This window comes from Coloeus monedula, assembly GCF_965178545.1.
Source record: "Coloeus monedula genome assembly, chromosome: 12".
Classification (NCBI taxonomy): domain Eukaryota; kingdom Metazoa; phylum Chordata; class Aves; order Passeriformes; family Corvidae; genus Coloeus; species Coloeus monedula.
In genome coordinates, this window is record NC_138792.1 from 3,907,963 (window position 1) to 3,930,614 (window position 22,652).

Here is a 22,652-nt window from a genome sequence, read left to right on the forward strand (position 1 = left end):
GACATAAGCACTTCTGAGCTGTGCTGCACTCCTCTCTCGAAACAGCCTCTTTCTACGGTGAAATCGGCTGCATTCTCCTGTGTCAACAGAGTCAGTGCTCGAGGCTGTCCTGGACTCCTCTGAAATGCCTCTTGTCTTGGATGGGAACAGTCCGAGGGTGTTTATTTATCCATTTTTAGATGCACTCTGTTCCTCGTGCCATCTCAGCCGATGGGTCTGCAAGGCAGGAGCAGGAAGAAAGGATGATCAACTGCATAAGCACAGGAGAAAAAGGGCTAAAACACACTGGGTTTGTCCTCCCAGGCTAATGTGGTACCTCTCTTGAAAGAGAAAGGCAAAGGGATTACAGTAGTTTCCCCTCTCTGCGAGATGGCAACCAAAGCAGGAACATGTGGGGAGTGGGAGGACCCAAAAGCAGCCAAAAGTGAGTCCTGGAATGGGAAGAATGAGGCTGGAGGGAAGGTGCCAGCAGAGCTCTGTGCAGGGCAGGTTTGTGACCCATCCCAGTGTCTCATTTGTGACCTCACACTGGTGGCTTTGGAGCTGGGCCAGGAGGCAGCAGGAGCAGATGGAGCTGCACAGCCCAACAGCCAGCCCGGGACAGCTTGGAGCCCACTGGGAGGGGAGTGAGGAGCACAACGTGCAGGGCTCAGGCTCAGGAGCTTGGGCTCAGGAACAGCTGTTTCCACTGCCCAGCAAGGGCTCATCCATGGGGAAGGGCCAAGGAAGAAAATTATCCAAGTCAATGAGTCCAGGAAAGCTTTGATAAACTCTGAGTGGGATGGGACACCTGAAAAGAGAAATGTCTGTGGGGTCTAAATGTCTTCTTAGACACTCAAGAAACCCCTTCAGCCTCAACAGATGGTGGCATCACACAAGTCCCCAGCTGCTGTTGTTTTCACTGGGAAACATTTTTGTCATGACTTTTCCCCCTGATTTTAGGCTCCTGAAAGGATAGACAGGATCTGTTTGGGGATGTGTGGGTGAGTTATCACCATCCAGCCTACTCTGGATGGCCTCACTTGGATTGCTCAGCTATTCTGAGCTGCCTGCAGTGGTCTGGGACAGGACTGATGGTGCCATACCTCTGCTGTTCATGTTTCTGTTGAGATGTAAATGCACAGAGTCCTGAAATGAGCCCACATCAAGGAACTGGGCTGGGAAGGAGAAAGCTCCTGTACCTCCTCTAGCACCTAACTCACCCCATGCCACAGGGTGGGGCACAGTCTTGTCTCTATAGGTACAGAAGCCAAGGCAAGAAAAGTGAAATTACTTGCCCAGGGTCACTCATCAGAAGGCTCTGCACATTCAAGAAGGTCCAAAAGGAGCAGAGAAGGGCACCTGAGTGAGCTGGTGAATGGAGGACACATGGTCTAAAAGTGCTGTAGAAGAACAGAGCTTGCTCAGCCTTGATAAAGCAAACTGGCAGTGATGTGATTTTTTTTTTCTCTATAAATACACCTGGAGGCCAAAGACCAGGGAGGAGGGCGGGAGAAAAGCTATTTAAGCTGAAGGACAATAGTGGCACATGAAAACATCCCTATTTATGTCTGAGGAAGTAAAAGAACAAGTTGTGGGGAGAAGGAAGGCAGAAATGAATGGCCTGAAGGGGAGGCAGAGGAGATCCAGGCAGGGGCCAAGTGGGGGCTGCCTCCCCCAGAGGAGGATTCCTGTAGGATCGATGGCCTTGCAGAGCTCAGGGTCCTCACCCTTCCTGCCTGGCAAGGTGAAATGGAGAGGTGGGATTAGACAAGCTTTGGCACCAAGCAGGAGAAGGGAGGGGAAGTGATACCTTTTCCTGGTCTTAAAATCAAGAGTCAAACACGGTTAGAAGAGAAAAAGGGATTTTACCTCTGTATTTATTTTAAGGATCCTTAGGTGCACACATCCAGGTGGAATGCACTGGAATGCACTCTGCAATGCACACACACAACAGATCGAGTTTAATGTTATAGGTCTCACTAATTAGCAGATCTATCAAAGATTCCCCAATGAGAGGCTCGAGTGAGCTCCCCTCCCCGAGGGACCTTCCCCTGGATGGTTCTATCTCAGTTTACAGAATGTGTTCTGGAGAGCACCTTGGGGTCTGGGGCTTCTGAGATGTTTAGTCTCCTAGCTTGACAAAATAAGTCTAAGAATATAGGCTAAAAACCACTAAGAATACAAAAAAATATAAAAAAGGTATTTTAAAGGGGTGTAAAAGAAAAGGCAAAAAGCCGTCATGGCATCAGAAGCAGGAGCAGGGTTATGGAGGAGACAAAGAGATGTTCGGTGCCGGGCCTGAGCAGGGTGTGCGGGGAGCACCGGGGGTGAAGCTGACTGCCAAACTGCTCCTCAGCATGAGCAGCAGGAAAACAGGTGCCTGGCCCCACAGGAGAAGCTGATGCTTCATCCTCTCATCCCCCCAGGCTTTCCACACACCCTGGCATGTGCTGGGAAGAGTCCTTACATCCCTGGGTTGTGCACGGACCAGCAAGGGGTACAGATCCCCCCAAAGTGTCACCAGCACAGCAGCCTCAGCACAGCCCTGTGCTCTGCTGTCCTCTTGGCTCAGCAGCAGAGCCAGACATTGCTTTCTCACCCCCGCTTCCAGGAGCAAGCTGGGATTTCCATAACCATTAAAAACAAGCCTTTGTTATTAGCCCTGTGAATTATTTATCCTGTCATAATTAATGCAGGACTGTAAAGGGCCGTGGCAGAGCTCCCCAGCTCGCCTGTCAGCAAACACCACTCCAGCCCTGCTCACCACTCGGGCATTAAATATGCATTGGGGCTGATAAATGGCTCCAGCACGCTGATCACTGCGAGGCTGCTGAACAAAGTGCCCTGGGCATGGACACTTCCCTCGGGAAGGGCTGTGCTGTGATAAACTGGGGGTGGCTGGGGATGGAGGCAGCTCCCAGGGAGCACAGGCTCATTCCCCCCTTGCAGCTCTTCCCATCCCCAGCTCTTAGCACTGAGCAGAGACACCTTCCTGGAGGTGGTATCTGAGCCATCCTCGGGTAAATCACTCCCCTCAGGCTCTGCATTCATGTCTGGCCCGCTCTGATTTCAGGTCAGGTTGGGGGAGGATGGACCCCTCCAAGTCTTCCTTGCTTTTCAGAGATGCCAGCTGAGCTGCTGGGCTGCAGGGCTCCAGGGACAGTGACCCCAGAGGGGGATGTCCACTCTGCCTGGGCCTCCCGGGACCATGAAGAGAAGGGGTGGACTTCTCTGCCTCCAGTGGCTTCACAGGTTTTAATCAAATGCCAGCAAAGAAGGAGGGAGATGGGGAGTAGCTTGCCTAATTAATAAAACAAGAGGAAATCAACAGCTGCTATGAAGCTCCTGAACTCTTTTGCTCATTGCTCAGACCAGCCCTTAAGAAGTAAAGCAATTCCAGGGTATGAGGCTTTCTCCAACTCAGCAGGCTTTGGGGCAGAGAGCTGTGATGGGAACCTGGGGAGCAGGATCCCATAAGGACAGGGATTACAGGACACCACAGGGACTCCGTAACAAGCTGCCTGGTCATCAGATTGGTGAAAAACAAACCAAATCCAGGCTTAGTGCAACAAGTCAAGCTGCCAGGGATCAACACCTGGATGCTGTTACTCCTTATCGCACCAAAATCCCCTCCCATTAACTTCCCTCTGTCAGGCTGGGTCCTCCAGGACACCCTGTACCTCAGCACCCCAATGCTGCTTGTTCTACACCTTTTTCCTTTTCCAAAACTGCCACTCCTTATAGATTACAGCGGCAGGATCCATAGAAAAGTTGGTCTCAATTACAGCTAAGTTGATTTAAATCCAGGATATGGATACAGAGCACATAGATTTGATCAAGGGACTGTAAGAGCAGCAGTTTTGCAGCCTGGCTCCATGAGAGTGCTCCAAGCAGCCTTTCCCTGGCCACACTGGTGCCTGAGAAAGGATTATTCCAAAACATGCAATGAGCTGACTCCACCATGGAGTTCTGAGCCCACTGGCAGGAGTGGAGCTGCTCCCATCCCACTACTCAGGGGGTTTAAAACAAGGAGAGGAAAAAAGAAGCATTAAAACTTATTGTGTGGGCTAATCCTGGCCCGGCAGTGAAGTGCACTTAAAATGACCCTTCTCTAAGCTTCATGTCTCCCATTTGACGTTTCTCTTATTTGAGGATCTTTCTGGCTGCAACATCAATTTCTCTGTCAACAGCCCTCAGTGCATCTCTCTTGCTATCTTTAGGCTGGGTTTATTGATCCCTCATTCCTATCTATCCATCTCACTCTTTTGTGCTTATCCCTGTCTGGCACTCGATTTACTGCAGGACACCTGCCCTGGTTTACAATGTGCAGCTCATGTCAGCCCCCTTTTTTCCACATTTCCCCTTCCCCAGTGGGGAGGGACATGAGGCAGGGAACTGCTGGGCAGCCTGCAGTGCCCACGCAGCTGAGAGAGGAGCAGCCTGGCAGACAGAGCTGCTTTTTGTCCAGAAGAAACCCCCTTTGGCAGGGCTGGAACATCCCCTCAACCTCTCCTGGGAGGGAGTTAAATATAAACCAGGCAGCAGCCATCGGAGCTGTGGTGTCGGACCTTCTGCCCTGCAACTCCTGCTGTGACACACCTTATCTGAGGAGATCAGTCAGAACTCTGTCCTAAAGCTGCCTCTGAATCCCAAAAACCAGCCATGCCCTCGGAGATAAGGGCACCTGTGTCAGCAGCCTCAGTTCTCCGCACTGGCTGCTGGATCACGGCGGAGCAAGGAACAAGGAAAGGCAGATGAATGGAGAAAAAAAATAAAAGACTGAGAAAAGGGGGAGATGAAGGTGTGAAGCTCTGAAGGTGTGCCCTCAGAGCTGCTCTTGTTTTGTTTCCACCTTTCATGTCCCCAAAGGTGAATTGGGGAAAAGAGAGGCCAAGAACAAAGCCCTGTCACTTCCCCTGGCTGGTTAACTCATTATCCTTAATGTGTGCCATGCTGTGGCAAGCTGAACAAGGTGAAGGAGAAGGATTTTCTGTCTCAGAGCAGGGAAATAAAGTCCCTCCCTACTCAGCAGACAGCCACTTTTCAGAGGGTTTAGGCTGACGGATGGCCAGACTGTCCAGACACCCCTCCCCAGGGCTGGGCTGAGACCCTCACAAAGGGAAACCCAGCTTTCCTAAGCACAGTTTGTAACCAAAGAGCACCCTGGCCTCCGGGCAGAGCTAAGCAGGTACACACACAGAGAGTGTGGAACCACCTGGAAAACCAGCTGAGAGACCAGTGCCCTTTCTGAATGAGACTGAGGTGTCAGAAAACCCCAGGGAATCCCCAAATCCTGAACCCACCAAGGGGTACAATGTGGAGTAGCGATAAAGGCTGAGGGAGGAACATGCAGCTGCATGAAAATATGGCCAAGGGAACTGCCAAACCTGACACTCCTCTCAGTGGGAGCAGATACACCTCAGGGCAATGGTTCCTAGAAAAGCTGAGGGGTTTCCACTGAAAGCTGTCCTGTAGGATGGCATCCATGAGGGCACAGCACTGCAGATGTGGCCTGAGACACAACAGCCTTGTGCAGCAGGAATCTCGGGGCTGAACCTCATGGTCCAAAGCAGCTCAGGGGCAGAAAAGCTGCTCTCTCCACATCCTTGCCTGAACCACCACACTGCCCCTGCTTGAGCAAGCAACATGCAAAGACACTGATGCAAAAGCCATTTTTTGTCCTTCTGACAAAGCCACAAAAGAGGGAGATGAGGAAACAGCCACTTGTGGCAGGCAGAGACTGAAGAAGATTCATGCCCCCAGTAAAAACTGTCTCCACATTGTAGTCCCAGCAATTCAAATGGAAATTGTTTTTACAGAAAAAGGACAATAACAGTGAGGCTGCAAGGCCACATCCTTATTTAAGAAGTCCTGCTGGGGGGAAGGGAAGGGAAGGGAAGGGAAGGGAAGGGAAGGGAAGGGAAGGGAAGGGAAGGGAAGGGAAGGGAAGGGAAGGGAAGGGAAGGGAAGGGAAGGGAAGGGAAGGGAAGGGAAGGGAAGGGAAGGGAAGGGAAGGGAAGGGAAGGGAAGGGAAGGGAAGGGAAGGGAAGGGAAGGGAAGGGAAGGGAAGGGAAGGGAAGGGAAGGGAAGGGAAGGGAAGGGAAGGGATGTTCACCTGGTAACGCCTCTGAATTTACAGAGAACGTCCGCAGCATCAACACAATTCATTTGCTGCGTGGCAAAGTCATGAGCTGCCATGGCAGAAGGCAGTGCAGAACACCCTGTGCTGGAGCCAGAGGTGAGTCCAGTGGGTCAGTGCACAGAACTCCATCAGCAGCTGGGGGTCACTGGAGCATCTCCAGTCCAGGCCAGAGCTGGGTTTGGAGGTGGCAGCTGAGAAACTTTCTGGGCTCAGGAGACAACATGACCTGTGCTGGTGAGCAGATAGGAAACACCTCAGCCTGAAGTCTGCCAGCAGCAGAGCCTCACCACCCTCCTGGTCCAGACCAAGGCTGGAGAAGGAAAAAGGAGTAACAGCCAGCTACTCCATGCAAACAGGTCTGTCAGTCTGAGCTCTCCCAGAACGCCCTCTGTGTCTGACAGAAAGCAATCAAGCCCAGGCCAGCTTACAGGGAACCTTTGCCATTGCTTTGCAGTAGAAAGATTTCCATAAATTGCTGGTCTGGTTGTTTTTTTTCATGAGACATTTTGTCTCAATTTGTCTTTCCCGAAAGGTCATTCTTACAGACAGCAGCCCACTGGCGCCCATCAGTCAGAGGCTCTGACAAGCCAGAGGATCTGTCAGACCACATTTTGCCTCCCAGCTACATTCAAGGTTTCACATTCAACACTTTTAATTCCCCTAATGGAGTTCTCCCTTCAAGGCTAGCACACTACCAGAAACCAGGGAGCACCAGCACCAGGCAGAAGTTGGCACAGGAGTTACAATCCACGTTACTGCTGGGGAAATGCAGGTAGCCACAGCAGGAAGGCTCCAAGCAGACCTTAGCCAGGTAAGAGGGTACAGAACAGTCCCAAATTTAGGAGCATCCAGATAATGGTGAGATACACAGGGATCACAGCAGCTTGGAGAGGAGTCAGACTCTCCATGTCCCAGGTGAGCAGGCAGGGGAAAGCATCAGGAGATGGCAGGGCTCTGTGTCACTGCCTCTGTGTCACCTGCTGGCTGCAGAGCTGGCAGGAGAGCCTGGTCACGGGGTGTGGGGTCCTCCACCAGCACAGGACAGTGAAGAAACTCCACAAGAAACTCATTCTGCTCCTGCCAGTCCTTCTGGAGGGCAGCACCCGAGCAGGGACTGCAGCTGGATGACCTAGACCAAAAACCGTGCACGTGGCAGCTTCAGCTCCAGGAAGAGCCATGTCAAGCACTCAGCATTGAGAGTAATCATTTACACTTCCCTTTTGCTGAGGTGCTGGAAGGCAGCATGAGCCAAGCCTGGGCTCACCTCAGCCCAGATTCATCTCACTGGGAATGTGAGGAGTAGCTCTGGGACACCTCAGCACAGCGACCTGGACCTGGGACCAGAGACTGGGTAGGAGGGAGAAGGGAGTGCCAAGGAGCAGAGGATCCCACTGTGGCATTTGGACCCATAGAGTTGTTCATAATCACAATATAAATAAATGATTTAAAAGCTGAGGTAGGGCAAACCCCTAAGGCCCCAGAATAAGCTGCAGAGGCAGCATTACGAGCCTGAGTGTCATCTTGAAGATGTGGGCACAGATGATGGGAGACCCCCCACATCTCAGGGCTGGCAATGCAAACTTGTGAGCTGAGCAGAATCCCCCTCAGGGGCAGCAGGAGCATGGGACAGGAGCTGTCCCATGGATGTGCAAGGGAACACATTTAGTCAAGTCAGATGCCCCATGAACTCACACACAAGTGAGTTCACAAGCTGAGCCTGAGGCCTGCGGGAAAACACATGAAACCCCCACAGTCCTCCTGGCAAAGAGCTGAGGAGGGTGATGGCTCTTTGCCCCCCCTGCCTGGACCCCAAAGTACCTGGGGGAGCCCAGCACCAGGGGCACAGGGGAAATCCTGGCTCTGACTTGCACAGCAGCCCCAACAGCAGCACTGCTGATGGCATTTGTTAGGTATTGATTGCACAATCAATAGGCTGTCAGCGCTAGTGGCATTTTAACTGGACTAATAATAACAACAACAACTGTTCATTGCATTTTTGGTTATACTGTTAAAAGTTTTAATTAGACATACGATACATTTTGGGCTCGGCATTAGGAGGTGTGTTTGGCTTTTGGTAGGTAACACCCCCCAGCTGGGCTAACACATCTCTGTCCTGCCCTGTCCCCCGAGGGGGATGGAGGAGTTCAGGGCATCTGACTGCAAGGAAAAGCTCAGCCCCACACCAACCTGATGCAGGGTCCCTCCCTGCCTGCTTCACCTCCTGCACCCTTCCCCAAGGCTGCTTCTGGGGATGGATGTGACAGGTACCACCCTGAAGACTGGCACAAGCCTGACAGTCCCCCAAACTGTGCCCCAGTGTGGGGCTGCTCAGCCCTGGCAAAGCCCCTCTGTGTGCCCATGCCAGCTGTACCTTCTCAGTCCAAAGGGTTTTCCCACCATGAAGGGAGGATACAGAGGAGCTTGGCCACCTGGCACAGAGCTGGTTAGCCCCAGGTCCCTCATCTCAAATGGAGACATTGTCCAGCTTTCCCAGCAACCCAAATAAGCCAGGCATTTCTCCATCTCCTCTGCACACCCTCCCTTGCAACTCCTCTGAGCCTCTGTTCCAGTGACTGGCAGCATCTCAGGGCTTCCAGGGGCAAGAAACAGCCTGTGCTCACAGCCCACCCAAGGTAACAGCTCACCACAGCATGCTCACTTTTAATTTGCTTATCCAAGCAATAAAGCAGAAATGAGATATGGCAGCTAATTAAAAGTATCGATTCATGTGGCATTCAAAACCACCCGGACCAAGTCAGGGCTGGGAAGGAGGGATGAAGAGGCTGGAAGAGAACAGGGCACAGCAGGACTGCAGTGCTGCAGTCAAGTGTATCCTTGCTCCCTGTGATTTCTTACACGAGGAAGACTCCTCTGCTCTAACAGCCCTCTCCTACAAGGCACCATCCCTGAGACACTGGGTCTTTTTTTTACCAGACAAATCTCCAAGATTCCCATTCCCTCAGCTCCGTGTGAACCCTCGTTTGACATGCCCCATGTATTTTTAAGGCTGGCTGACAGCAGGCAGACAACCACCCTGAAATGGGGGGGGAAACACGGCCGGGATGTGTTTCTGCAGCGAGGCTCTCAAAGGTCACCACTTGCAGAACCCTCTGACCTTCACATCAGCGGAGCCAACACACGGGACATGCTTGTCTTTGTGACTCAGGTACGTGCAGGACTCGCAGGGTGCCTGGGGCCAGCAAATCCAGACAGCTTCCAGCTCACCTGCTCTGCACACCATTGCACAAGATGGGTTTAAAACCACAGTCAGTGTCTGTAGCTCGCGTGGGAAGGGGAGTGGGAAAGATGGGGGCCATCAGCAGGGTCTCAGGTGTCTGCTGTGGGCAAGTAGAGAGTTGGTGGGAATGGATCCCAGCTGAGAGAGGTTTAGATTAGCTATTAGCAAGAAATTCTTTCTGTGAGGGTGATGAGGCACTGGCACCGGAGAAGCCGTGGATGCCCCATCCCTGGAAGTGCTCAAATCCAGGCTGGATGGAGCTCTGAGCAACCTGGTCTAAGGGAAGGTGTCCCTGTATACAGCAGCAGGGTCCCTTCCAGGCCATTCCATGATTCTATAAAGAGGAAGAGGAGGATGCTCATGACAAGACAGGAGCTGGGGTTTCCTGTGTGGCCAGTGTGGGTCTGTCTGGAGGGGAAGGTGGCTGCTGAATCCTCACTTCCCACAAGGGTAAAAAGTTTGCTTCTCAAGAGATGATCCAAGTGAGGAGCATCCAGACAGTGCTGTGCCAGAGACAGAGCTGGGAACAGACTCAGAAGCATCCACAGCCACGCGTGAGGTAAGAACATGTCACTCTCTTGCTCTGCATTACCCATCCCATCATCTCCCCACCCCTCTGAGTTGCACAGCTACCAACAGGAGTCCACAGGGGATCATAAAAGACCCAGAAACTGTCACTGAAAGCTTTCTCCCTGTCCCTCTGACCTCACACAGCAAGCAGATGCCACCATGGCCTGGAGTACAAAGGGAGCAGAGTCCCCAAGTGAATCATCCCCATCTGAGGACTCAGAAACAAAGAGGAACCTGCAGGAAAGGACTTCTGCTCTGAATACGCTCCAAAAGCTTCTCAGAGAAGTGACAAAGTACCTTCTCATTTTAAAAACTGCCCTGGCAGCCTCCTCAGCGAGGTTTGCACCCACATCATGGGCATGGACCCCGAGGGGATCTCCATCCTCTGCCTGGGGTGTTATCAGGGCTTCCCCTGAGCTCTGTGGGGACTGCAGGCACAGCTTAGCCTCCTTCTGCTCTGCTTCCTCTCCTGTTTTCCCCAGCGAGCAGCCTGCCCCACCCAAGCCATTGCAGACCATCCTGCCCTGCCAAGTACCCGGGCAGCTCTTCCCAGAGCACAGCCAGACACAGAGAGGGCCAGTGGCCACGTCACAGCACCCCATCCCACACCACACCTGGGGATCACAGCGCTGGAGGAGATCAAATACCCCGCTACAGCTGCAGGTAATCCATCCAGACAGGCAGGCAGAGGGATTCACTCTCTGTGACAGACTTTATCTGGCTCCAAGAAGGATAAACCTAAATCCTCTACTGTATTTCCCCTCCACTCTCTAGTCCAGAAGATGTAATGTGACGTGTGGCCAAGACCAAAAGGCAACATTTAGGAACACGCAGGGCTGGGCTGAGGAGGACACCAGGGAGAGCCCCGTGATGGGACAAGGAAGCCTTCACCCTCAGAAGCCCAAACTGGTGGGTCAGGGGGAGAAAGGCTGTTGGGAAGGCATCCCAGGATCTTCTGTCCATCCCTCCAAGGGAGGTGGTTGAGTTGCCTTCACCTCCTGCTCACCCCTCACCCAGGGCTGCTGTCATGGCAACACATGCTTGAATTCAGGAAGGAATGGGTACTTCTGCTTGTTTACCCTAGAAGGAGGCAGCACCCTGGTATTTTGAACAGGAGAGAAGGAGGTGAGCGAGCCAGCAGTCAGCATGGGAGCTCACGGACAGGCTGACCTGAACCTGCATGAGCTGCAGGGCTGCAGCCTCCTGCCACCCACAGGAAGGGTGCAGCATTCATCCCCTTTGGCTCTGCTCCTCCTGGCTGGGAGATGTGCTTGTGGGGATGGTGACAGTCCCCACACCACAGTGGGACCCCCGCATGGAGATGGGGTGATAGAGGGCTTCACCTGCACAGGACAAAACTGGGACATGCTGGGTGCCCAGCACCAATCTTCCCCTCCAAAGGGGGGAACCACACCTCAGAAAGGTCCTTTAGCACTCACTGGGGGCTGCACAGAAAACACACAGTGCCCAGCACCACCAACCCCCTCTGGCAGTGGCTCCTGCACAGGGGGGTGGTGGCTGCCCACCCCAGCCATTTCCCAAGAGCAGCCCCAGGGCACGGCATGTCCAGCATCACCCCTGGACCATGAGAACAAGCTGAGTGCAGAGCATTTCCTCTGGAACCTCGCTCCTACCTGCAGGAGAAGCACTTTGATTTCAGAGCTGCTGAATCCGAAGGAGCCTGAGCAAGATATGTCCTCCTCCAGGAAACAGCTGCATGGGAGGCTGGCGACCTTCTACACCACCTCCACATGCCAGCCCCTGGAGAATGGGTGGAATCTCACTTGCAGCAGCCCTCTGCATTCAATGCCTCACTCCTGGGATAGCAGCACCAGCAGCAGCAGCAGTCCTGGTTCCCCTGGGTGCTGAGGAGGTAGGAGCTGGGGGAGGAGAAGCTGTCTAGGGAGCTCTAAAAGTGGCCCATGCTGGAGAGCTTGGAGTTGCCTCCAAACTTTCCTGATTTTAAAGAGATTTGGGTCCAGCCAGCCCATAGGAGAGACACAGTGTGGTCAGGAGGACACAGCAAGACTGGAGCTTGCCCCCATCACTCCCCTGGCACATGGATCTTCTCACCAGGTTGAGCCTGCTGCGCTTCAGGCTTCATGCCAGACCCTGGGCTCAGAGCCAGGCCTTCTCTGCAATCCCTAAATCCACTGGTCCAAACTCATACGAACCTTGTTTGCAGCCTGCTGACCTAACTTAGCTCTGGAGAATGGGCAAAGCCAGATGGTCTCCTGTGCTGCAGTCTCCAGCCCTGCTGCCCACAGCCTAAGCAGAGGTTATTTTGGGGCTCTCTTGCTACCACCAAAATGGCTTCTTCATGAACACCTTAAGAAAAACAAAAAGCAGGCAGCTGGGAGGCAGCAGTTATCACCGTTGTGTCCTGGCAGGCTCTCTCCATTTCCCCCAGCTGTGAAATGGGTACTTGCACTTCCCAGAGGTCGATGAGAGAGCTTTTTCTGGGTATCATCCAGTGACAGTCATTTCATTCCTTGAAGCAATGCTCACAGGGGAGGGAAAGCCAGTATGACACAACACAGTTATGGCTGATTCACCTGAGCATCCCAGTCCTTTTCCTGCAGCTCTGGTACAGGCAGGCAAGGTCTGAAGATGCAGCCTTTGATAGCAGAAAACATCTGCTGCAGATGTCAGGGGGCTTCCCTGGTCCGATGGGTGGCTGCCTGGTGAAGTACACGTTTCCCCCTGGCAGGACCTCTCCCAAAGTCAATATATTTGCTCCATATTTGATGTCTCCCATCCACAGCCCACAGCTGAGAAAATCCCCTGTACAACAGAAGCTATCTCTGGAGAGAGCTAAAAGAAGGGAAATATTAATAATATATGGACAAGGCAGCTCAACACATCGTGGCACATGGGCACGTCTCTGCAGGGCACTGAGCAGACCTTTACAGCGGGGTTTTCCTCCTGGACGCCTCTGGCAGCCCTCTGCTGCCCATCTCTGGGAGACCCTTAGTGGGGAAAGCACTTGTAAAATGGGCAGCAGCCAAAGCTGGATCTGCTGAGCCCCGTGTCCGCTCTGCCGGGAATTTAGGCAGCCTGCAAGTGCAGCTGTGCCATTGTGTGCTTCCCTCCAACATCTGCCTGTCCTGCTCACTGAAAAAACTCATGGAGCTGCTGCTAATTTCATTAGCAGGCCCGTCAAGCGGTTCATCAATCCATGATTTCCTGGCTTGCCGCCTTGAGGAAACAAGCGGGATCTGCTCTGAATTCACAAAGCCATCCCCTGGGGTCATTTGTCTGAAGGCTTAAAATTTCCCGAGTGCATTATTATCTCGGATTAAAACTGGGCGAGGGAGGGGGTTTGACTGGTTTTTTCTCCCCATCCGCGGGAGTAAGGCACACCTCCCTCGGCCGCCGGCAGCTCCCGACCCGCGCCAGGAGCTGCCCTGTGCGGGGCCGGGCAGGGGCGCAGATGGAGCAGCGCCCGCGGCGCCGGGCGCGGGTCGGGGCGCAGCTGCGGAGCGGCGAGTGGTGGAAGAGGCATCGGGAAACGCTCGTGGTGGCGTTGCCAAAGGCTCGGATCCCCGCGCCGACGGGCTGCGAGCCCGCACAGACGGTCCCGCATGCAGGGTCCCACCCGCTCGTAAGGAGGGTCCCGCACTGAGGGTCCCGCACTGAGGATTTCCCCGCCCGCACGAAGGGTCCCGCCCAAGGAGGGTCCCGCACAGACGGTCCCCTCGGCCGCACGGAGAGTCCCGCACAGACGGTCCCCTCGGCCGCACGGAGAGTCGCATCCGCAAAGAGAGTCCCTCCTGGCTTGTCCCCTGCCCGCAAGGAGGGTACTGCGCAAAGAGTGCACCCCTCGCACAGAGGGTCCCTCTCACCCCCCGGAGGATGTCGCACAGGCCGCCCGGAGGATGCGGCACTGAGGGCGTCCCCCCCGCCCGGAGGATGTGGCACAGGGGGTGTCCCCCCGCCCGGAGGATGCAGCACTGAGGGTGTCCCCCCGCCCGGAGGATGCAGCACTGAGGGTGTCCCCCCGCCCGGAGGATGCGGCACTGAGGGTCCCCCCGCCCGGAGGATGCGGCACTGAGGGTCCCCCCGCCCGGAGGATGCGGCACTGAGGGTCCCCTCAGCCGCCCGGAGGGTCCGGCCCGGAGGGCTCCGAGCGGGCGCGGCGGTTCCGCGGGCCACAGCGCCCTCTGCCGCCCGCCCGCCGCACCCGCGGCGCCGCGCTGGGAACGGGGAACGGGGAACGGGGAGCGGGGAGCGGGGAACGGGGAGCGGGGAACGGGGAACGGGGAGCGGGGAGCGGGGAGCGGGGAGCGGGGAACGGGGAACGGGGAGCGGGGAGCGGGGAGCGGGGAACGGACGGGGAGCGGGGAACGGGCGGGGAACGGGGAACGGGGAACGGGGAACGGGGAACGGGGAGCGGGGAGCGGGGAACGGGGAGCGGGGAGCGGGGAGCGGGGAACGGGGAGCGGGGAACGGGGAACGGGGAACGGGGAACGGGGAACGGGGAGCGGGGAGCGGGGAACGGGGAACGGGGAGCGGGGAGCGGGGAGCGGGGAACGGGGAGCGGGGAACGGGCAGGGAATGAGGAACGGGCGGGGAACGGGAAACGGGGAACGGACGGGGAACGGGGGACAGGGAACGGGCGGGGAGCGGGGAACGGGAAACGGGAAACGGGGAACGGGCGGGAAACGGGGAGCGGGGGACAGGGAACGGGCGGGGAGCGGGGAACGGGACGGGGAACGGGCAACGGGCAGGGAAGGAGGAACGGGCGGGGAACGGGAGGAGAGGGGGGAACAGGCGGGGAACGGGCAGAGCGGGAGGGGAACGGGCAGAGCGGGCGGGCTTTGCAAAGAGCCAGCAGCAAATCCAGGAGCGATACTCCCAGGGGAGGGGGAACCTGGGAGCTGGGGCTCGTGACATTATAAGGAGTAGCTGAACTGCAACCACGCTGACTTCAACCAAGAGCATCTTGGTCATAAAAGGAAAAAAACTAAACCCAGAAGATCTACAATTTAATTTAGAGATGACGAAAAAACTTTTATTCTTCCCCCAAATTCTAATTTTGGTATTGTAACTGTTCCTACCCCCACAATCCCCAAAAGCAAAGCCATTCTTTTTAAATGGAAAACATACACATGAAATGCAGAGAGGCAGTTTTGCACTGGAGGGAAAGAAAGAACAAAGGAAATAAACTCAGTTTTCCACTATGAACCTTTCTGGGTTGATATTTCCCCATGTGTCCTCCCATCATTTTAGCCAAACTCTTGGCTCAATTTGACCCAGAACATAAATTCCCTTCTCCACCAGATATTCTCCTACTTGGAAACCAGCCCAAGCCCACCCCACCGGTGCAGTGGGCCCACAGGCCCAGAACCAAGACATGAGGTGTCATCCTCCAGTCCCAGCACCTGCTCAGTGCCCTGAGGCGTGGGTGACACTGCTGCTTGCACTGGTGGTGCTGCTGCGTGGAGGGGTTTGGGGGCTGCTCCTGCACTGTCCCGCTCCCCATCAAGCTGCTCACACTGTGAGCAGGCTGCAGCACAGCCTGGCAGAGCTTTGCTGGCACTCGCAGTGGTGCCACGTTTCCATCGTCACACGTGTCCCCGTGGCTCTGCTACTCATCTCTCCTCCAGAAGGCAGGGGCCTTTGCAGCCTGCAAAGCCCCAAAACTCCCACTGAGTACAAGAAAACCCCCTGCCTAAGAAAATAAATGTGTTCTGCGCTCTCTCTCTGAGCTACCCACAGCAAAGCAAATATGGGCACAGTTGGCTCCCACCATGGCTTTGTTCCTTAAAAACATGTCATTTCAGTCAAACCTCTCCTGGCACATCTGGCTGTCATTAGATAGAGGAGAGAAACACTCTCTTGTCTCACTCCTGCTCGTAGCACTGCCAGCACTGCACCTCTGAATTGCACTTGGCATCCCAGACATCCACAGCCCAAAATGGGAGTCACACTGCTCCCACAGGCTTGGGGATGCTGTCCCCAGGAAGGTGCAGTGCTCAGGGCACCAAACCACCTGCACCAGGTGCCCCCTGACAGCACCAAATACAACAGAAAAGAGAGGCAGGCAGGAGGCAGCGGCTGCAGACCCTGCCAGGTCAGTGCCCAGCCTCAGCAAGGGTGGTCACCAGGGCAGTGACAGTGACCCAGAAAAGCCTCTCCATTTGCAGATGTCAGAGGCACAGTCTGGCTGGTCTTAGCTGAGTTATGGGATCTTGTGGGGGAAGAGTCTCTGGGTGCAGAGCGGGCAGTGTTTGCAGACACTCACTGGGCACTGGTTACCTGAAGTGAGTTATAAAGGCTGAACCCAAAAGGCAGTGAAAAAAGGGACAGGTCAGAGGGGGAGCTGGGACAATCCCCTGATTTGGAGCCACCTCACGAGCTGCTGTCAAGGCAGTGCCAGCAGCAGTGCTAAGGACCTGAGAAAAAGGCCCCGGCAAGGCAGCCACAGAGTCTGCCTTGTGAAACAACAAACACTGTCCCAGGACAAGGTCAGGCATCATCCAGATGACCTCTGTTCCCCCTCACTGCTTCCCACCAGCTGAAGCTTTCTCCTCATCCTCAAACAGACTGTCTGAGCTATCAGAGAAGAAGTCCTCCAGCTCCTCCTGCCTCATCTTGGACTCCAGAGCGGTGATGCGCTGCTTGAGCTTCATCTGGGCATCGTTGTACTCAGTCAGGAGCCGGCCAAAGCGGGTGTGCAGTGTGTCCAGGTTCGAGGCCACCCTGTCCAGCCTCTCCTCCATGCTCTTCCCTTCTGTGCTTTCCTCTGCAGCTGACTCATCCAGCAGCCCTTCCTTGATTAGGATCTCCCGGCCACGCTCCTCCAAGATCTTTTTGGCATCCGGATACTCTGTGACTGCTTCCATGAGATCTTCCTTTGACAGGCAGAAGAGATCAGAGTAGCCCAAGCTGCGGATGTTGGCCGTGCGCCTGTTGCCCATTTTGCTGCCTTTGATGTTGAGGATGCTGATCTCCCCAAAGCAGCCCCCTGCAGTGAGCAAAGCGTACTGTGTCATTCCATCATCGGCCACCACGGCCAGCTTGCCCTCCTTGATGATGTACATCTCCTTCCCGATGTCCCCTTTCCGGCACACGTAATCGCCTGGGCTGAACACCTGAGGGCGAAGCTTCAGCACCAGCTCCACCAGCAGCCCCGCCTCACAATTCTGGAAAATCCTCACCTTCTTCAGTGTCTCCAGGTGAACGTTGATGGCAATCTCTGCCCTTAACTTATCAGGGAGATTCTTGAGGACCTCCCGTTCGTCTACTGCCTTCTTGTTGGTCCACAGGTAGTCAAACCACTTGATGACTTTGGTTTCCAAGTCTTTGCTCACCTTGCGGAACTGCATGTAGTGTTTGATGGCGTCGATTTTGGCCTGGAACTCCGCCCTGGTGGCGTTCATGTTGGATATCATGGATCCCACATTCCCCACGATGGTGGCAAAGATAAGGACGCCAATGAGGAAGTCAAAGATCACGAAGAGGTACTCTTCATCCCTCACAGGAGGAGGAGTCTCCCCGATGGTGGTCAGAGTCAGTGTAGACCAGTAAAGACAGTAGATGTACTCCCGGGTCAGATACCCATACTCAGTGTCTGTGACATTGGGATAGACCCAGCTGTCCTCCCCAAAGCCTATGGCCTTGGAGATGGCATAATAAATGCAGGCATTCCAGTGGATGATGACCAGGATGTAAAGAACCAAGTTGCTGATGCGGAAGATGTTGGGGTGGCTGGTTCTGGTCTCGGTCCTATCGAAGAACTCAAACATGCGGGAGAAGCGCAGCAGCCTGTTGAAACGCAGCTCAGGGCAGTGCAATCCCACTGCAAAATAGGCCAGGTCTGTGGGCAGGATGGAGAGAACATCCAGCTTGAACTGGAGCATGTGGATGTAGTTATCCCGTAACTTCTTCAGGTCCTTAACCAGGAGGCCCTGTTCCAAGAATCCTGAAGGGAAGCAAATCACAGGATTGCCTTGGTTTGTGTTCGGCTCTTCTGCAGGTTTTGTAAGCACCTGAGCATGCAGTGGATTTGTAGGCATAACTACACAGGGTCACCCAAATATTACCAGTCCCACCCGCCCTACTCAGTTTGTTATCACAAAAACATCTGGCAAAATCTACCCAAAGGTATAACTCAGGGATTTAGTCTGTTGCCACAAAGAAACAGGGACACAAAGGTTTCCATCTTCCAGATCATGAAATATTGCACTTCTGACAGAAAACATCCGGCCAAGTGCTGCCTTCCGAGAACATTAATTTCTACCATTTTTCCATGCAGATAATTCATTAGCTGAACTGATGCAAAATCAGAGACACAGGCCTTCAACTATGCCCGAATACTAATAGTAATGCGGGTAATTTTGTACAATTATTCAAAGGTGAAGTTGAAAGCTGGGATGATTAATCTTTCATATTGAAACTTACTCCCTTTCTCAGATCTTCTAATTAGATTCCTTCTCTGGAGGCTCCTCCACACTGGTGAACACCAAGGTAGACAAAACCCTCCTTCTAATGGAACTGTGGATTAGGCCTGCCCCTTGCAGCTCATCTCCACTTTTAAAGGATTAAAGGAAAGCCAGGATGCTGCTCACCTGTGTGCAGGCGGATCACTGTGTCCCCAAGGTAGAGAGCATCTGAGATGTAATCTAACACCAGCCACAGGACAAAATAGGTCTTCTGCAGGTCAGTGAAGCAAGCCCTGGAGGAAAGTCATCAAACAGGGTGTGAGACCACAAATCCCCACATCTTCTGTAACTATTACAGCTGGATAGGCTGATCCTGAGGCACCCAACTCTGCAACAGAGCTTGGCCACTGGGTGCTCCTCTTCTAGGAATCAAAACTCCCTGCTCTGAAAAATCTGCCCTCCCTTGATGTAGGTAAAGCAACGTTTTGAAACCACCTCCCAAATGACCCTGAAACCACGGCCCTTTCCAGCTGGGCCAGAGGGTGGATGCTCTGCCTTTGCATCACAGAATTCACGGTGATAGTGGAGGGTCCCTTTCCTTTTGGTGCCCACCAGCACCAGAACCATCAGTGTCAGTTTGATCCTGGTTGAGCCACAACAGCCAGGTGATCAGGAGGGTCAGAGGAGGAGGCAGGGACCCTACAACCTCCCAACTCACCTGGCTACGAGCAGGCACCAGTTGTAGAGGACAGGAACTGCAATCACAGCCAGCCAGTGGTAATACCAGTCCCCCGCAGGGTCCACCACAAAGAACAGCCATTTCCTCCTGGAAGCAGAGAGAAAAGCCAGAGCTGGCAGTGTGTGTGCAAAAGAGGGTTGGAAGGAACCATCTGAGCCACATCCTTCATCCCTTGCACCACACTTCCTCGAGCTGCAGCTTGGGTGCCTGTCTGTAAGCCAAAACCAATCCCAGCAGTGCCGAATCCCAGCTCTGTTTAAGTTCCTTTATCCCTAAAACTGAGCTGAGAATGCAGCAGAAGAGGAAACTGTGGGATGCTAAGGCACAGCAGGTGGCCCACATGACACAGCACCCCAGTGGCACAGCCAGGAACAGATGTATGGAAGAGGGAAATCAGAAAAGTTCTCGTGACGTGACATGACATTGCCTCTCCCAGATGAGGTAGGGACCTGTGCCAGGCAGATCTGAAGAGAAGATCAATTGGAGCAGCAAGGAAAGTGTGCTGCAGATCAGTGGCAGCACCAGGAGGGGCTGCCCAAGCCCCAGAGCAGTGGCCCTGGGGGCAGCTGGCATGGCAGGGCTGCCATCATTGTGCCTCCTGCAGTCAGCACAGCCTGGGGTCCAGCCTTTGAACTGCTCCCAAGTGTTTGATCCTGCTCATCTTGGGACTCTGAGATAAGAAGTGTGTGCTCCAGTTGCCAGATTCACTGGAGAAGCTAGGGAAGAGGAACTCTGTGGCTGGGCTGATAGGCTTAGCTGCTGCAGCCTGATAGGGCAAAACACTCTCTCCCTCCTTCCCTCCCTCCTTTCCAGCTTTTGAACACACAAAACTCCCTCCAGTGATAGGAAAGAAAACAACCCACTTGCCAACAGATTCCCCATGCCCACCCCATTACTTCTGGCAGCTTCAAAGGCAGGACCCCTGCCTGGAAGTCTCCTTTCCCTGGAGCACAGGCAGTGCCTGGAGCGTGGGGATGGCACTCGGCACAAAGCCAGCCCCAGTCCCTCATGTTCACCCTCTGTGCACCCACAGACAAGCGGTGGTCCAGCCTTCCCATCAAAAGGGCTTATTTTTAACCAGAAAGTGCAACTTGAACGTTTGTTTTTTTAAGAAAGGGACTCTGCTCCCTAGGACATACAGCACTGCTGCAGAGAAAGCACTGACCCACCTGCAGCCAGCCCAGCCAGCACCCACCCACAAGCACCTCAATAATGCTGTTCATGATGTTGGTAATGTCAGATTTAAATCACCAGTGCTGCCATGACTGCTGGCCAGAGTCACTGACATTGGCAGAGCTGGAAAACCAGGGCTCTGGGTTAACCCAGGAAGAGGGAATTATCATCTGCCTCTCCCCAAAGGCTTTGCACTCAGGCCTGGAGCCGTGGAGCCTGCCACAGCCATGAGCAGCAGCTCACGTGGGATTACCAGACTTGGGGGTCTTCTTACCTTTGGAGATGAGGACCTAGAAGACCCCAGAAGTTCCCAGTGTATCCCCAGAACCCACTGGCCCTTTCACAGCCCTCTCACAGCACACTTCAGCTCCTTCTAGTCATGAACAAGCTCCCCTTAACCTCCCAGGGCAGACCAGTTTTTCTTCCATTACTGGTAAAGACCCACATACAAGGCTCAGATTATTTTTCTCCTACAGAAAACAATTATTTCTCAGTGTTTTAATTACCATGTATAATGGTAGGGTCCAGACTAGTCTGTGAGCTTTGCCCTCTAATTAGCCAGCAGAAGAAAAGCCAGGTTATTGCTTCTCACCAGGAGTGTGAGCTGAGGAGATGAAAGGGCTGGATTTGAAAGAGCCTTTTCAGAAAGCTGCTCTTTGTGGGGGCACAGGCAGCAAACACACACTCGCTTCATCCTGCAGATGATGAATGAGAGCAGCAAATCCCACAGGTTTGTGGCTCCTGGGTGGGATGCAGTGGTTGCTGGGTGGAGTCCTGCAGCCCTTGGCTTGTGTCCAGCCCCTCATATGCACAAGCTGCAGGTGCATGTTATATCATCATCATCACATCATTATTATTATTATTAACCTAGGGCTGGCTCCAAACACAATCCTAGTGTGGGACTGGTATGAAATTTGGGAGGTCTGATGTGTTTCCCACCAGGGCATGGACCAGGAGAGAGAACACCCCGTGGCTTAGGGACAGGTATGTCCCACGGGGACAGACCACCAGGTCCTGTGTGTCAGCAAAACAGCCCAGCAGAGCCAGGCTGGCTGCCAAGGCAGGGGCTGGAGAGGGCAGGAGGGACCCTTCCCACCACTCCATCCCACCTCCTCCTTTCCCATCCCCATCAGCCATCCCCACTGGGAGCCCCTGAGCTCCACGCACAGCTGATCCCCAGCCAGGGACAGTTGGGGCCACAAGGAAGGGACCCTACTTTTTGTTTAACTTCTCAGCCTCCTCATCCTCAAGTTCATCTGCAGCTGCTGTCAGGAGCTCGGGGCCTTGAAAACGCTCCAGGAAAGGGTCTGGCCTCTGCTGCTCTTCATGCAGGCTCTTGTTGGCCCAGTCCCTGAGCACGAGCACCAGCCGGACTATCCTGGACACGGGAGAGAGGCACACTCAGGAGTTGTTAACAGAGCAAGGACAAAGCAAAAGCTTCAGAGTCATCAGGGGAGCTACAGCTGAGAAGAAAACTCTTGCAGCTCCCTCTCAAGCACTAGAATTTCTTTTTTACCCCTTGTAGTGATGATGTGGGACCGAAAATATACAAGCGAGACCACCTTGGTAGAGTTCCACAACTTCTCCCCCAGTCCTGCTGTCATTCCCACAGGAATATGGGGAATCTGTGGGTGACTGAGGCAGAGGGAGGCTGCCTGCAGGGAAAGGAGCCCCTGAGCCCTCCTGGGGCCCCAGTGGGGGTGAAGGCATCCCCTATCACAACCCTCTCCACACGCAAAGAGCAGCATTCACAGAGGCTCATCCCTGCCTCCCGTGAATTCCATACAGCAGAAGGGGATCCTGACCCCATGGAAGGCCCCAGTGACGAGGCCAGGCACAAAAGGCTCAGGCTCACCCCATGCCAGTGGCACACACAGGTACCTGGCCAAGGCTCCCTGGCCTTGGAAAGCGTGGTCAGCTCTCTGCTCCCCCCCATCCGGGCTGGCTCCTCTCTGCAGCTCTGAGGAGGAGTCGTCCTGGGTTGAGCAGGCCCTGCAGTGGGGAGAAGGGGGGATCACAGCCACACTGTGCCACCATGGCACTGCCACAGCCAGGAGAACGGGAGGAAGCTGGCAGCAGAGATTGGGCATCACAGCCCTGCCCACACCAGGCCTTCCCCTCCCCTGCCCCACCACTGCCTCCCTCAGCCAAAGCAGGGACCAGCCTGACCTCCTGGTGCTGAGCCCTGTCCCCTCGGTGTCACCCTCGGGCTGGGGAGGGCAGGGCTGGCGGTTGGCTGGGGGGCTGTGCAGACCATTGCTCTTCGCTGGCATCCTCAGTGTGAGGACACCACGGGCACACACCCTACCCCAGGGACCTGCAAAAAGCACAGAACAGCCACAAGAAAAGACGGGCAGGACACGTCACATGGTTCGAACACAGAAATCCAGCACAGAATGGGAAGAGAGGGTCAAATCCCAC

At 54.5% G+C, this 22,652-nt stretch overlaps 1 protein-coding gene across 1 annotated transcript; it reads right to left on the reverse strand.

Moving 5' to 3' along the window:
• Nucleotides 1-16,435: 16,435 nt before the first annotated feature.
• On the reverse strand, nt 16,436-22,504 carry CNGA2 (cyclic nucleotide gated channel subunit alpha 2; the record flags this gene model as incomplete). The annotated part of the gene is made up of 6 exons (XM_082289608.1): nt 16,436-17,859; nt 18,506-18,612; nt 19,038-19,145; nt 21,448-21,609; nt 22,113-22,223; nt 22,401-22,504. The coding sequence occupies 6 exons, from the start codon at nt 22,502-22,504 to the stop codon at nt 16,436-16,438; spliced, it is 2,016 nt and encodes a 671-aa protein (XP_082145734.1).
• Nucleotides 22,505-22,652: the final 148 nt, after the last annotated feature.